The sequence below is a fragment of the Propithecus coquereli genome, unplaced genomic scaffold (assembly GCF_000956105.1).
Source record: "Propithecus coquereli isolate 6110/MARCELLA unplaced genomic scaffold, Pcoq_1.0 Scaffold82, whole genome shotgun sequence".
Classification (NCBI taxonomy): Eukaryota; Metazoa; Chordata; class Mammalia; order Primates; family Indriidae; genus Propithecus; species Propithecus coquereli.
Window position 1 is genome coordinate 3,888,188 of NW_012154396.1, and position 17,478 is coordinate 3,905,665.

General features: G+C 36.2%; 1 protein-coding gene across 1 annotated transcript in view; it reads right to left on the reverse strand.

Moving 5' to 3' along the window:
* Nucleotides 1-10,409: 10,409 nt before the first annotated feature.
* COL5A2 (collagen, type V, alpha 2) overlaps nucleotides 10,410-17,478 on the reverse strand; it is a 169,406-nt gene continuing 162,337 nt past the window's right edge. Inside the window, exons 39-43 of the mRNA XM_012663640.1 lie at nucleotides 17,044-17,151; nucleotides 14,870-15,161; nucleotides 13,234-13,421; nucleotides 11,536-11,775; nucleotides 10,410-10,868 (exon numbers count right to left, since the gene is read on the reverse strand). Of these exons, the coding sequence (XP_012519094.1) occupies nucleotides 10,722-10,868; nucleotides 11,536-11,775; nucleotides 13,234-13,421; nucleotides 14,870-15,161; nucleotides 17,044-17,151 (975 nt within the window). The 3' untranslated portion in view covers nucleotides 10,410-10,721. The remainder of the gene's footprint in view (nucleotides 10,869-11,535; nucleotides 11,776-13,233; nucleotides 13,422-14,869; nucleotides 15,162-17,043; nucleotides 17,152-17,478) is intronic.

Below are 17,478 nucleotides of genomic sequence, written 5' to 3' on the forward strand. Positions count from 1 at the left end.
AGGAAAAATAAATAGGAAACTCTTTTTAAAAATAATGGCTCTAAAGTTAGAAATCCCATCAAAGGAAACTTTCTTTCATCTAGTTTATACTGAAATCCTATTTGTCTGGGTCCTGTCTTAGAGGAATGCCCCTTTTTTAAAAGTGAGTCAGAAACTATGGAAAATATTTTTCTTTCAGACATAATTCTTCACTGAGTCATAACTCACTAAGATGGCTTGATACTATATTGGTGAAAACATTCTATGTGACAGAGCATACTCGAAAGTCCCCCAAATCTCCATGTTCTCCAGTCTGCCATGTCAAAGGTTTTCCGAAATCTTACAAAGAATCACTTGTTGAGTTGATACCACAAAAAAAGACTATCATCCACAGCTAATATTTTTTATTAAGCAAATCCTTCTCTGATATTTTTGCTCCTCCTTTTTCTTCTCATCTCTTTAAATCTTCTTTAAAAACATTTCCCTTTAAAACTCCCGAGTGCTTTCACTAAAATGTATCAAATTATTTGGCATCTTTTGGCCACATCTGACATGATGCTTATTAACAGACTATCCTATGTCCATGGGACAGTGAAGAATCCAGGCTGCCTAAATCCACTTGTTTCAATTCAGCAACATTATTAATTATTAAATGCAAGGCTCAGAAACAAGCGCTCAAGAAGATTCAAGGAGAATGGGGAATCACGAAATTTAGTAAAACACATGATGACACAACCACGTCATGAGACTTAACATAATAAGTTGAATTAGAGAGAGACAAGGCACTAGGAAGACACAGGAAAGGAACGAACATTCGTGTCCACGGGGAGGCCCTCAAGAAAGGCTGCACAAATCCAGTAGCCTGTGCAGCAGGCTTTAAGTATCACAATGCTTTTCAGGTAACAGAGAAAGGAGGGCCATGGAAAACGTAAGAAAAGAGGTGCCGAGTTGTGAGGCGTGCTTGGCAATATAAATTAGCCCGGTTTCACATGGAGCGTGGATTCCCTGTGCTGGTGCTGTGAGACATATGGCTGGAAATATAGTCCAGACTAGAGAGTTTATAATCGCAAGGTGATGAGTTTTTATTTTCTTTGCTTCTCAACATAGTGTTATACACAGGTTTTAAATGTCGGAAGGCTGTTGCTTAAAGAGAGCACGAAGACAAGGGAAATGTGAGGGGCCATGACCAGATTTACCGGCAATGAAGAGATACCTGTTGTTAAAGAAGAAAGGACGGACCTACGTTTTTGGGAAGAAGAGGATGGTACTGAAGAATCATAGAGAGGAATCAGAGCACATTTTTTTCAACGACTAGACTGAAGAAAGAGTCACAGAGTGTGGAAATAGTTGCTGGGAAAATTAGGTTAAAGAGGGAAAATGGGGTCAGCTGAAGGAGGACATCAAAAACCATGGAAGAGAAGTTTCCATTTAATAAGAACTAAGTGGAAAATTACACAACTCCAGCCTTACCCACAGCTTTCTACGTGGCAGTGAAACATGACAGTGATTCATCTGGAAGGGTGGTTGAACATGATAAAATGTGTGACTGATTGGAGGAATACTAGGTCAGGGGAGGCTAAGTTGATTTGGAAATTATCCTTTTGCAGATGGTGGATGAAGTCATCTGGCTCCAGAATGAAATCATTAGGGAGCAAGACTTCCAGGGAAGGGGGAAAGAACAGCTTGGTGTGTACGTGGCAGGAAGGGGATGTGGAGGAAGCATCACCAAGTGTCTAGTTTGGGATCCTGCAGCTTTTAATAGTTTAAGAAAAGAAGGATTCAATTTTGCAGGCCAAGGTTGTGATTGATTCAAGGACTAAGAGGACAGAGAGGAAACTGAACAGAAGGAGGGCATCATTAGTGCTATTGATAAAAATGATTTGGGCCTGATTTCAAATTTTGTCTTGAATTTAAACCACCTGGAATGTGTCCTCAGTGGCGTCAGCAAAAGCTCAGCTTTGAAAGAGGCAATCACGCCTGTAAGAACCCAACAAAGCAAGGCATTATTCAAGGAAACATGTCAACTGTCTCTGGGAGGGGCTTGGACTTCAGCTTCCTCTTTGAATCTTTAGGGCTTAAATTCTGACTACAGATGTCTTCAATTTATGTTGCATTTTTCTCATTAAGTTGGCTAACAATTGCAATCATTCTGTATCTCCAGCTGCCTTTCATTACAGGATCTATCTCATAACAGTTTCAACTGCTGGGAAAATTGTTCTCATTACCATTGCAGTTCTACCTTTCTCTATTTATTACCACTGGAATCTACATTTTTTACTTCACACATGCACACCAATTTCCTGCAATATCAATGGCATTTAACTGTAACAACTTATGTGCATATCCTTTTGGTATGCACTCCTTAAATTGTGGGGAATCATATTCTTTGATTAAAAATAAATACGATCTTCAGGGCTTTTTTTTTTTCAACTTGTAAGATAGTCACATGATAAGGCATTAATATTAAATATCATTTGAAGTTTTTGTTGATGGCATCAAAATAAAATCCAGCAGAGAATTATAAGCATAAATTATATAAGATTTTGCTGAATGTGTACAATTTTATCTCCAGGGTTCCCCATGATAAGTCTTACTAATGTTTCTGTCTAGTTCGATTTTCAATTAGAATTTTTATCTTCTTCCAAATTTCCTTCTGTTGGTTTTCTTTAGTCACGAAAGTATAAAAATAAAAATAAAAGTCGCATTATAGTATAACAGATGGTTTCAAGCTCTCTTTTCTGAGTTTATAGTTACCTGTAGCATCCAAGGTTCAGGATTCTATAACTAAAAGGTAATACTCCTAGTACATACAAAACTTCCCCTTAAACATTAGCATTCCCCAGTTATCTGTCTGGACCCACTGTTCCCCTTGTATACCCTTTGTGACTTATTCCATTCACATCCAAATCTGCAACACCTACTCCATGTGATGGCTCACATGGGGCTATAGTTACACTTCATCAAGGAAGCACAGCATGAGGGTTAACAGTGTGGACTCAGAAGCTGGACTGCCTGAATTTGTATCACAGCTCTGTCCTTTACTTCCTATGTGACCTTAGGGCACCTCTATGTGTGACCTTTCTGCGCCTCAGTTTTCTCATCTGAGTTCCAGCTAGATGCTGCACCTCCAGCTAGATGCTCCATGGACAAGGCACGCACATCCTCCACCTGCTCCCTTCTCTACTCCCCATTTCAGTAAATGCCGTCACCTTCCTTCCAGCTACCTAAGCCGGAAACTAGCAAATGATCTTAAAGTCCTTGCTCCCTCACCCCCTCACTCTTTCATCAGATTCTGTTGATTCTGTTTCATAAATATCTCCCAAATCCATCTCCCTTTCTCTATCTTCAGTGATAGGAACTGCTCATTCTCTGCTTCCTTTTCTTATATATTATTCTAACTAATCTCTCTGTTTTCAGTCTCACTTATGTCAAAAATTCTTCCTGAGTATTGCTGCCAGGGTGATCTTTCTAACATGCAAATCACATGTGTTTTATTTGCTTAAAATACTTCAGTATTGTTCAGTGAAAGTTCTATTGGTATTTTAGGTTGTTTAGATTTTGTTCTAATGGATTGGCCTGCATACGAGATCTTCAACATCCTTTGCCCACCCAGAAAATGCCTAAAATAGTCTCTAATTTTTCTAAAAACCACAAACACGCTCCTCATACATTTCCAAGGGCCCTCTAGAGGGTGTGGTTGCACTCCCAGCTGAGAACCACAAATGCTTTCCTAAAAACACCTTCCAAATAATTTTCAATTGCTTTATGTTCACACACAAGTTCCTTTATAATACATTGTCCTACTTCTCTATCTTTATCTCCCACCAACCCCTTGCATGCAATCTATTATAGAATATAGCCCATGAGGGGTTTCCAAGCAAGTAACAAAAGTAGCCCACTAGGGTGTCCCTAAGCAAGGCATGACTTTTAAGAACTCCATGCTTTGATCTACATTGCTCTTTATGTCTTGCATGCCTTTTTCATTGCTCAAGATACTGTCTTTATCCCTCAAGATTCATTATGAAAAAGCATGCTCCAGGTTTTCTTCCTTACTTTCTCTCCTCTCTAAATTCCAGCCTAGTTTAGAAGGCTACATCCCAGGTTTCTTCTGCACGTACTTCATTGATGTTAGTATCACCATGTATTTCTTCAGTTTAGCTGGTATGTTGGTCTGTTATACCCAGTAAATAGTAGAAACAGCATATACAGCATGGAGTGACTTCCTGTCATCGGCTGGGTGATTATTTTATATTCCAAAGCAAAAATACCAATATCTGATGTGAAATACAGATGGAAAGCATGTACCCACCACAGATTATTAGTCTGTAATCTAAATAATCTGCCACCATTGTGAAATTGTTTTTATTATGTGAATTTTAAGTTCCACTCTATTTTATACTTGTGTTTGTATTTTTTTTAGACATGATGTTTTAAGTTACTTGTCATCAGGTAAAATTGATGGCCTTGGAGGATATTCTAGTGTATTCTGCTCTATCTTCTATTCCCAGCTCACTTCTGGCCCTACGACCTCCCCACATTTAAAGGAACTCTGAATAAACCAATTTGAGAAAATGACTTTAACTATACTTTCCATAATCCAGTGGGAAAAACAGACAAAGTATATGTGAGTGTTTTACAGCATCTTCTTTTACACCTAATACTATCAGATATTTTCATATTTGTTAAATTCTGATAGAATTTAATCTTATTGTTTCTGTTGTATTTTTTATTTCTAATGATTTTAAATATCATCCACATGTTTATCAGCCTTTATATTATGCCTTTGTGAATTACCTAGACAGTACTGAATATTTTGGGTTTTTTTCTTGTTTTCTTTACAATAAATTGTACTGAGCCTTTATGTAGTATTCATTACAGAATTTTTCACAGCTTGCACATATTTGTAAGCATACTATTGAGAGTTTTATAATACAGATTTTTTTTTTAAAGAGAGATGGGATCTTGCTACATTGCCCAAGCTAGCCTTGAACTCCTGGGCTCAAGTGATACTTCTGCCTCAGCCTCCCAAGTAGCTGGGACTATGAGTGCACAACAGAGCACCTGGTTATCATATGGATTTAAAATGTATTTTAGAATATGATCTTTTAGCATTTTACTTTATTATTTCTATATTAATATTTGTTTTCATTCCCATTCCAAGGTTACTAACCTACACAATGATTTTTAGGCTAATATATTTAGAGGTTTTTTAAATTGAAATATTCAGTCTGTTTGGAAACTTTTGGTATAAGAATTAAGGAAAGAAATGTGCTTTCAAATAATAAACGTCATGATTGAAAGTTGCAGGTGGATGACTACCTAGGACAGACATTCTTAGAGAGCACTGTGAATCATAAGAGAAGTGGTGAGGGACACATTCAGAGTGAAGGAGAAACTAATGGGGTGATCGACTTGGCAAGACAGGAAGGTACCTGAGGAAGGCGTCCACATATGAGAAAAGACAGGAGGAGAGAATCCCAGGGCACTGCCTCAGTGAGACTTGGGCAAGGGGAGAGCCCCGACCACCTGGCAGCCCTACCCTGCAGCACCACCACTGAGGATCCCTCCCTGCTGCTGGGCCCCACAGCTCCCATGCTGCCACCTGACTCTGCAGCCCCACCCACACAGCTGCCGCCTGGCCCTGTGGCCCCACCCATGCAGCCCCCACCTGCTGCCTGGAGGGAACTGCCCACGCAGTCCAACATTCTGCCAGGGACCTACTAGCCACAAGCCACCATCACACCTGAACCCAGGTGGAGTGAGCGCCTGCATCCCTGACACCCATGACCACTGCCTAGATAGCCTCACCCAGCGGCCACTACCATTTCCACAGGGAAACCAGGGCAGAGTAATCTACACAATGCCAGCCTCTGTGGAGAAGGACATGCCCAGCCCCCCACCTGAGCTTTCAACAGTGGCGTGGGGAACAACACCACTCCACACGAAGAGCATCCAGCACTGGCTTGGAATACTATTCTGGTGATAGACACACTGAAAGCCCCGGCTTAAGCATTATACAAGATATACATGTAACAGAACATTTGTACCCCCTTAATATTTTGAAATAAAAAATATTAATAAATGTCTATTGAGTTACTTTAATAGCATTTACTGAATAAATAGAAATTGATTTCATTATATATTGAATTCTAACATAGATACATAGATTCATTTCTAAATATTATTTTTTCTTTTTATTATTTTTTTAATATCTAGTAGAGCCAGTGCCTCATCTTTATTTAGCATTTCTATTATGGAGAGGCTACATTGTCACTTTTCTGGCATATTTTTCATTCCAATGAGCTTTAGAATGGTTTTGTCATGTTTGATGTTTTTAAGATCCTACAGGGATTTTGAGTGGGATTATATTTAATATAGCTATTAATTTAGGAAAAAAATTACATTTTTCAAGTATTGAGCTCTCTTATGTTAAATTAAGGCAGGTTTATCCTTACTTTTATTTTACATGTCTCAGGCAAGTTTTATAGTTTTTTATCAATTTCTGCAAATTTCTTATCATGTTTAGGTGTATGTTGTATGGTGCTATTGTTACTGGATAACAATTCTATTGTATTTTCTGTCTGATAATACTAACAGAAACAGTAATAATAATATAGTAATAATACTGTATGCTTCCTATTAGTACACAAATCAAGTACGAATACTCTCTAAATGTACTTTTCCAGTTACACAGTACATTATATCTCACCACAAATGTATGCTGAGCATGCACAAATACTAAGTTTTTTGAAGCTCCTGCCTTTCTAACAAGTACAATTCATAGAAAAGACTAGCACTAATTAAATAATCACATAACTCTATAAAACATTGTAATCTGTGTTATAAAGGAAAAGTACAGGGTGCCAAGAAGACTTATGATAGGGAACTTTATCTTACGTGGGTGTGTTGAGGGGTGAGGAGCGCAGGAAGTGTTCTGTGGGGACATGGCATTGAGTAGGGCTCTGAAGGTGAGCACTAGTAAACTGGACTAAAAGAATACATAAACAAGTGGTCTTTGGAAAGACTGGGAACCTACTAGCTTTTAGAAAATGAACAAAAATCTATGTAAGTGGAGCAGAAAGTATGGCAGACAGCAGCATAATGAAACCTGAGAAGTAGGCAAGATCCAGGTCATGCCAGTACTTCATAGTTTGAGGATTCCTGTCTTTATTCTAGAAGACAACAGAAAAGCTTTTTAAGATGAGTGTGTGTGTGTGTGTGTGAGTGTGTGAGAGTGTGTGTGTGTGTGTGTGTGTGTGTGTGTGTTGGCTGGGGTGGGGAAACTACAGGTGACATATTCAGATCTGTATTTCAATTGATCACTCTGGCTATAGTGGGAAGAATGTACCCAAAGAGGGCAAGAGTGGATGCCTAAAAACCTTTCAGAAGGCTACTGAGAGCGCCCAGGTGAGAGACAATGATTATGTAGACTAGAATAGTGGCAGTGAAAATGGAGAGAAAAGTGTGGCCTTAAGGATTATTTAGAGGGCAAAACTGCAAATACTTAGCAATTCCAGGACTCTGGCATGGCGAGAGTGAGAGAGGTGACAGGAATAGCTCTCAGGTTTCTGGCCTGCCTAAATGGATGGAGGATGAGGCTATTGTCTGAGACAAGGAATCTAGAACATAAATCAACTTTGACTCAGAAATATCCTAAATTTGTTTTTGAACATACAGAGCTACAGGTACCTATGAAACTCACATGAAGATGGTATGTCAGACATTTAGATATGCATTTCTCAAGCTCCCAGGGGAGGTTCAGGCTGGGTATATGTATTTGGAGTTATTAAAGGTGTGGGCATGGTTAAGGAAGGGCAGGTGATGAGAGAGTATTGAGTAGGAAGGTAAAGAGAATAAGATTGGTCCCTGGGGAACACCAACACTTAAATAATTGGATAAAACCATGCATTTACAAAGAAGGCTAAGAGAAAAAGCTGCTCTTAAATGAACCAAGCCATTTGGATAAAAAATCAGCCTCCAGGCCTGCCCCATGCTCCCTCTTGTTGTCACATCACTGTTTAGTTTGTCGTTGCTGAACCTCAGCCCCAAAATTGACTTTTAACAGATTATTCTTAGTTTCTTTTGAAATTTTCATAATTTCAAAGAAAAATTCTTTCTCAAGATGCTCTTTATTCATGGTGGGATAAGAACTTTAAGTGTGATCACGTCAATCATTGGGCTTTTTTTTTTTTCAGATTCTTTAGTACTTGCTTTCTGACATATAACACCATTTTCTTCAGAAGGGTTGCTTTCTATAATTTCCTTGAATCTTTTTCCAATTTGGAACAAATTACATTGAATCTGGCCAGAATTTATCAAATTTTATCTTATGAGTTTGTGACTTTTCCAGCATTGCTTATGCTTTACTATTTTTCTTCATTTCTGTTAATTTGGGTATTTTTATTTGTATTTTAAATAAATAAATAATAAATTAATGCCACCATGCTCCTCAGATCTAGACTATCACACTTTTGATAATGTAGAATTTGAGTTGCCCATGGGGCATGAAGGTAAACAAGTCCGCTAGTGTAATAAGACCTCTATATCTAGAACATAGGTAAGAAATCTGAGGGCTTAGGAATGGTGTGGGTAGCCTTGTCTTTGTAGCATTCCTGAGCTTCAATTAAAACTGGTGTTTCTGTAGTTGGAAATTATTAGAGTTTTTGACTTAACAGAATTACTACATATTTCTGGCTCATCTATCTGAACTTACACAATCCATATGGGCTAAACTTAAAGGAAGTCCAACAAAAGTCACATATGTATTTAAGGATATAAATATTCAAATTCAAGATACAGAGCCCAAATAATAACCAATTTGGGAAAAATGAAATAAATATTGAAAATAAAACTCTGAAAACATTTAGGCTACATTCATATGTGAGATACTTTGAGACATATGTTTTATTATCACAGTTTATTAATCCATGAAAGATCTATTGCTTTCCCTTTGTTATCAATAATACTACCCTGACATTTTTAAGGGCATAGACGGTGATAATTAGTGTCATGTTGCCTTTTTGGGTGATATTGCAGATAGATTTTTGTTTATAAGCCAGTACATACATGACAGAAGGTATGTGCTGTATCTTTTAAACAAATGGCAAACAAAGAATATCATTACACCTTACATTTTACTATTGAAAATGAAATGGATCTAATATGTTCAAAGGAATTCCACAAAACGAAAACCACTGACATGACAAAAGCGTGCATTTAATTTGATGCTTTGCAGAGATACATGACCAAAGTTGTGTGCATGGCTTGTCCTTTGGGATGGTCCCAGTTGTTTATTTTTAAAGAAAAATTAAAAATAGAGGCAACAAATGCAATTTAAAAAAAGTCTTGAGACAAAAGGGGACCTACATGTTCCAGTCTAAGAAACATGCAAGTATTACAAAGCATTCCAGACACAGCATGACAGAGGAACAGTGAGAGGCACTAGAACAATGCTCTTTCTCTCAGAAACGGGATTTCTAACAGTTGTTTTCACAATGGTAGTGATGAAACCATCTTTATTTTTAAAGAATTTTAGAGAAAGAATTTTAGCACCATCATTGAAGGAAAAACAATAATAATACTTTTTAGCCCTGCCTATCTCTAGTCTTGGAATAATAACAGAAGCATAGCACCTTTCAGTATCTAAAATATAAACAAGAACAGTAAGTCCATCCCAGCTTCTAGAGATGAGGTAGCTCATGCTAAGAAATGTTGGGTCACTTTTCCTATGAAAGTTCAAAGGCCAATGGTCTAATTCCAATCATCACATTTGATTAGCGTCAGCTCCACGAAACTGGGTTTCTAGATTTTTTTCTTCATTGTAGGCTTCAAAATGATGAGATCGATACATGTGGAAGAGTTTCAACTTAGGGTCCTGGACATGTTTATTAAGTTCTATATGTAAGTTATTTTGCATTCAATATCTTCTTAAATAAGAAATTGCAAATGTATTAAATGGTATATTAGTGTAACTTCTATCTGTATTGACAGGTTGAGTCAAGTGGAAAAAGGTGTCTTTAAATCTGAATAAGAAAGAAGTCTAAAGTTATCACTCCTTACAAAAATTTAAAAAGTTGAAATAATTTCACTTTGTTCTCCTAAAATGCCATTGAATATATATTATTTAAGAAATCCATTTAAGACAGTGAGAAACTGGTATTTTTAAAGATTCTCTTAAAGAGTCTCTATAATAGTTACACAATACCAAGATATGTATGTGAGCCTCAATCACAAGGTTAAACATTTTCATGTCATTTTTAATTAATAATCTGGGAATGAGAGGTCACAAAAGAGCACTACTTCTTATTTTCCAAACTGTAGCCAAGCAAAATAAACATGTGTTATGGTTTTATTTACCCCACTCCTTAAGCTACCTGCCAGGAAGAAGACTTTCCTCATAAATACCAAGCAACTTTTTCATTACATCGAAATAAATTGAAGAAAACGGAGATTTATTTATTTAATCAATTTACTTTTTTAAAAGGTGGTCATTGTCATTGGTCATCTTAAACCTAAACTGCTGTATTGAAAAATATTTTAAATCAATTAAAATTTGAGGATTGTAAGTAAAATAAATATTCTGAAGGATAAGGAAGCCAGGCACTTAAGACCATATATACAATGCTGATGCAGGATCAGCCATTACTTCAAGAGTCTCAGGATCAACTTCAAACAGTCAAAGTTCTTGTGAATGGTTGTTGTCATTGATGGTGGTGCTCGTTGTTGATGTATCTTGGCTTACTTTACACAAAACAAACTGGCCCAACTTCAACGCCAAATTCCTGGTCTGTGTTGCCAACATCCACAGGGGCAATATCTATAATGGGCAAACGCGCCACCTTCTGTGTTCTATATTCAAAGACAGTCTTGCCCACATTTCCATTTCGCTTCTGGAATTAAACAGTGCAATGGGTTAAAAGTATATACAAATTTTTCCAAGGATGTTAAACAGCAACCTCCCCAGCCAACGTATATGATGTATAAGGAGTGATTTTTAGAGCTCTACTTAAAAGAGCACGGGTAATATAAAAGTAAGGTACTATTGCACCTATCACTATGTGTGATAGGCATTTCTTTGATACTTTTAAGTGAGTAAATTCCTTTGTTCTTTTTTAGCTTCCCAAATGGTCACTAACAACATAAATTATGAAAGCTTTTTTGTTTTTCACAAATGAAACTACAATTTACCATTCAATATTTTCCTCGTTTTATATCTAGATATGCAAGTAGGGAGACTTACAAATCAGTGAAAAATGTAAGGTATCTCAGATTGATTATATGTTTTAGAATCAAGAAATTTTAAGCATGGGACTGAGATCCAGTAAGTTAGATAACTTGCAGAAAAACCAAAGAGTTGGCAGAACTAGATCAGATCTCAGGGATCCAGTCCTTTCTTTATGGTTTTGTATTCAAACCTCTACCATGTTTCATGTGCTAACACACGTTCAAGCTTCCCCTAAAGAATGACTATAAACAAACGGCTGTTGTGCTCATATACAACATACAAAAATAAAATTTTTTCTTCAACAAGATCAACGTGAATCAAAAAGTACTTACAGAGCAAGTATCATGAAGAACTATATATCGGAATCTAACGTTTCCCTCTGCTTTGATTTCTAAATCATTTGCCCCTTTGAGAACCACAGCTTTCCTGAGGTTCTTAGCTTGATCGTCCATGTATCCTACACTGTTTTTACAGATGTAAGTAATGTTCTGGGAGGCTTCTTTTGATAAAAGGCGTAAGAAGGTCATCTGAGTAATGGCTGTATTAGGTGACTGGTAGTCCCCATAAGTAAACTGAGAAAACAAAGAGTCTTTGTTATACACAATACTGAAGAGTTTCATAATACTTTACATGTGTATAGATAGATAGATAAATTGATTTCAAACAAATGAATGTTGAAGAGTATTACTTTAATTCTTGTTACATAACAAGCTACTCTACCTTTACACATAAAAATATCTTAAAATTTCTATAAATACTCACAAGTAAGAACCTCTGTCCTTACTACCTCAAACAAGAGTTAATAAAACCGATAATAACTATAATTCACCAAAGGAAGCATAAATGTTCTAAATCTTTTTTAATTATACATCAAAAATAACTCATTATTTTTACTATTAACTATAATAAAAATTAGGAATAAACTATTGGTTTAAAACGTTTTTACTCCAACTGTTATATACTTGTAAGAAACAGGAATTAAAAGTTTTCCATTAGCAAACAAAAATAAATAAATAAAATTTTCCACGGACTCCTTCCTATTCATCTTCTACTTTGAGCTTTGTTTTTAGCACTCCCTTTTGAGTTTTTAAGATAATACTATATTGGCTAAATTACATTTCAACTGTTTATACTTAAATTTTAAAATTTCCTGCTCATTAAGTAATGGTGTGTTCTAGCATATCTTGCACACACCCATAATGCTCTCATATAACGTTTTTTCTGAACATGAGTTCTGGGGAAAGGTCAGGAGCAGAGGTGAGAAGCAAATTTCAGTTAGGCTGACACAAAGACCTAGAATGAAATATTCATATTGCAATAGGAAGTAGCAAAGCCAAATGAGAGTCTGAACACTGGGCCATGCTAGAAACTTAGGGTAGATTGGGACTCAGAAAATAGTAATCAAATTCACATAATTACAAAAATGCCTTAAGTTTAAATAATATTACATAGTTTATAAAATGATTCAAATATTTAAAAAAAATTTTATAGTAAATTTATTATCTAATGTTTATTTACTACTTATCATACAGTACTAGACACTACACGAAGTATTTTATATTCACATGGAGACTATGGGATGAATATTATAAACATTGCCCTTCACTTCAAATCAGCAAAACTGAGGCTCCAAAAGGTTGAGCAGCTTTATGAGGTCCCAAAGTCAGTAAGAGATCCAGCTAAGAGTCATTGATGTCTCCTGAAGCTAAATATATAATAATAACAGTCTTTCTACTGAGACAAGATCCATTTAAGTACAGTCCACAGTTAGTGCCATATATCTTAAAGGAACTAATAAGAAAAATAATTGCTTTTTTATATTCCATCAATGGGAAAATTATAATTCAAAATTTGTTTAACTCACAGTAAAATTGCGTTTATGCAATGATATTGCAATTGTAACTAATGAGAATATATCATTTCAAAATAAATATAGTAAAATAAATAATAGCATAGTCCTAAAAATATACAAAAATACAATAAAGAATGAAAAGTAAAGAATGCAATTTTAAGTAAGCACATCGAATTACCTGAGATCCTCTATTCATATCAAGACCATACCAAATAGGCTTATGGTCAGGAGATTTACTGGCCCACCAGGTTTTACGTGGTATACTGGATGGGTTTGCTGAAATACATGTTTCTCCTGTGTCCATGTTGCAGTAAACTTTGATTGCATCTTCAACAGATCCCTGGTTAGGATCAATCCAGTATTCACCTATTTTTAAAAATAAAAATTTTGCTAAATAAAAAAAATCTCAAACATGATTATGAGTCTCCAAAAGAATTAACAGATGGTCTGAAAATATGAACTCACTGATTAAGGACTCTTTTAAAAGAGAGTATGCCTTGAGAAAAAAGTAACTGTTTGGGCACTTTCTATGCATTTGGGGACTTTCTACATGCTAGTCACTGTCATAAGGCACTTTGCAAAGCCATATACTTAAGGGTCAAAATATCCACATAAAGGAAATATCATTCCTCCTATTTTATGGATAAGAAAACAATACCAAAATAGATAATCAACAGTGCGTAAGTAGGCTTTGCCAAAATAGATGTGTTCCCATTAAACTTACAAAGCCAACATTTTAAAGCAATTTATAATTGGAATGTAATAAATAATATATTATCAAAACTATAAATAAATGAATGAGTTTAATTACAATTAGAATAATCTGAATCATCTCATTGGCCCTTTTTAAAATTAATCTTCTCATATAAAAGAGATTCTTGAAATAGGATATACCTACCAAAGCAGTGCTTGGTGTTATACATATAGTGAAATACACAAATAAATATACATTTGTGCATACATGTGCATATATAATTCTGCATATGTGTATATATATGGATAATACATGAAAAATCACATTTTAAATGACATAAGAGTGGTGGGATGTATAGAGTTAAGAATAAAATTGCATATTTTTCAAAGATAAAAATTTTAGCTATTCCTATCAATGTCATTTCAAAGTTAACTGAAATTCTTAAGAATTTCAGAGCTCATTTCTATGGCCTAAGATTCCTCTTCTCCACCTCTTATTCGATTAATTAAAAGGATAGATTAAAGTGAACTTTAAGCCTGGTGCATGCAGGGCAGAAAAACTATTTCATTCCAAAATTCATTAGAATCTCACCATACCATAATCCTGCCAGCAGAGATTCCAAAAGTATGATTCATGGGACACCAAACTACATGAAAGGTATTCCATTTTTAAACAAATTTGGGAAATAATATATACTTTATTCAATTTTTGATGATCATATCATATGTTAGCATATTAAAACTCTGAGAGGTCATGCAGGTAAACAAATATATTTAACAATGCTTAAGCAAGTATTTTCTATATTTATACCACCACAAAATACTTTTACTCCACAACAATTATCAATATTTTAGGACATCCGGATAGAAATGGAACTGCCACCATTACATTGGATTATGAATAGGACATGTCCTCTATTCTAGCACATATCATCTTGTCTATAATTTTTCATATTAAGTGACTGTCTCCACCACTGAACCACAAGCTCTGTGATGTGTTTACCATTTTATCTCTTCGGCCTATCACTACATAGAAAGTCAATAAAATATTTTGGAATGCAGTTGAGAATAACACAATCAGTAACACTGGGTTTTGCTCAAATGGGTCACTGTCTACTCACCACTCTGCTTTGTGGAATGACAAAGTTTTAAGTCATCGCAAGTCCGGGCAGGGTGAGTTTTAGAGCCATCAGGGCTGCGCATGGTTTCAATCTGACTACTGAGTGACTTCAGGGTGGCATGGACACCTGGGTCAGTTTTGTTTTTGTCATCAGGAGCCGCCTGATCTTCAGTAAACTCTGGAAGTGGATCTGGCATGCTTTCATCATAGTGTCCCATGATATCCCCAAGAGCAGCTGTGAGGTGGCCAGGAGGACCTGGAGGGCCAGGTGGGCCAGGCTCCCCAGGAGGGCCCTAATTAAAAAGAAATTGGAAAGACATTCCAATTAACACATTGATTTTGTTTTCCTAAACTGGTGGGACTTGGGATATGTGGCGTTACACTGTGACATGCCAATTTGACAGTACTGGGAAACCTATGGCTCATGCCCGTTTATAACTAGATGGGGCTTGTCTGTCAAGCTGTAATATTGCAAAGAAGAGAAATGATGCCTAACTGTTTTTCAGGCAACATATCTGCAAGTCAGCATCTGAGATAAATAAAGATCAAAGCACAAAATATTTGCTCTGATGTTTACCTTAAAGATACACTATATTTTATTGTTAAGAACATGCAGATACAGGCATTCATTTCCAAACTGTTTTGGGCAAGGTACAACCAAAATGTGTAAAAATATTTTTAGACAGAAGCTGAACAAAGGAGGCAAAAAAGTTGTGGGTGCTGGTTCTGTAAGACACATTAATACCAGGGAAATACCCATAAGAAAAATCCACAAGAGAAATTCTGCCTACTTTCAAATTGGGGGTGGGGAACATAGCAAGTCTTTGCATGTGCATTAATTACTGTGTATTTCAAAACTCTATGTACTAAACAAAATTGAAAAATGTTCTCCTTAGCCTTTTAATTGACATATATAAAGAGCTTTCCCACTTTTTTGCCAAATAAGTACTGGAGTGAGAGGGGAACAAGCACAAAAAGTGGCAGAGGCTAGGAAGTGAATCCTCTCTGTTAATTCCTTTCTGCATTTCCCCAAGGAAGAGCTCAGCAACTTCAAAGACCCAGGTGACAACCTGAAGAGACATATAGTCCACATGTCATGTAGAGAGCAAAACCTGGGAGTCGGAAGATTTGAGTTCTCACATCAGGCTTGGAACTAGTTATATGGCTCCACATGGCGGCCTTAACTTTCAGTGCCAGTGTGTCCTCACCCTCAAAAGGCTCTGAAATATGTGTTTTCCCCCTTCTCAGGTCATATATTGATTCCATGCATTCCTTTATGCTAATCTCAGGGGAAAAGAATTTTTTTTCTGTCAACGACCACTGAACCACAAAATAAAGTCAGTCAAGAGCCACAAAAGTCAAAAGTATTCCAATCCTGTAGTTCTTTTCTATTCACAGTTGGAGAAATAAATAAATCAGTAGGAAACACTCCATTTGCCCCTGGGAAATATGAGGGTATTTGATCTACATAATAAATAATAAATATTCGGTTTAATGGTATTGCCATTAAAAAGTAAAGACAAAAATAGAAGGAGAAAGTGAGACCAAAGAGGAAGAAGCACTAGAGAGGGAAGCACAAGCGCACGTGCACACACACACACACACACACACACATACACACGCACACCCATGCGTGGAAGGTAGAGGAGATGGCCTGAGAAGCAAGAGTCTAAATAATGCAGTTACAGTATTGTGTCGTCCTCTCAAGTCAATACTACTTGAATTTTTTATGACAATTTTTAATTGAACTCCTCTCTGCACATCATTTAAATGGAGAAAAACTTCAATTTCATGCTCTTCATTTCCCAGCATTTTCATGAAGTTTTCATAAAATAGGAACTACACCTTACAGACATTTAGAATACTGCCACTTAGAGAAAAGCAAAATTTTCATAGTTTTAATTATAAACACAATCATAACTTGCTATTTGCTCTCATTGGTATCACATTATGTCACGTCCTGGGTAGCTCGGACTCTGATTTTATAGACTCTAAATAACCCCTATTAAAATATTCAAAAATAGTTGCTACACAGACAAAGTCTTATGTGACTTCTAGGTTTGTTTTCAGGGTCCCTTAATTCTCTTGTCCATCAGGCTGTACAGACAGTACTTGGATGCAATCCAGGCTATCAAATCAACACCACTTCTTGCATGCAAATGCTAGTGACTTTACCTCAGGTCCTGCTTCTCCTATACTGCCCCGCACACCTGGAGGTCCAATTGGCCCAAGTGGCCCAGGGTTTCCTTCTTTACCCGAAGGACCAACTGGGCCTGGAGGACCCTGCAAGAAACAAAGACTGTATTTTAGATTCTATGAAGAAAAATTTTACGATGCCTTTCTCTAATTAAAGCACTATTTTCCATATGGAGTGATTACAATGATTTCTCAGATTCATTTTCTTAATGACTAAGAAATGGACTTCTGATACTTTTTAACATTTATGATTTCATCACACAGGAATTTTCTCTCATCCATGCATAGTAAAAGGCCAATATGTATTAAAAACTTTAATGGAGTAGTCATCTACTTTTATTGGTAGTAATTGTTTCATCAAATCTCAAATATTGCAAACATAGTTGGAAATTCAATTAACTTGACACGAGAAAA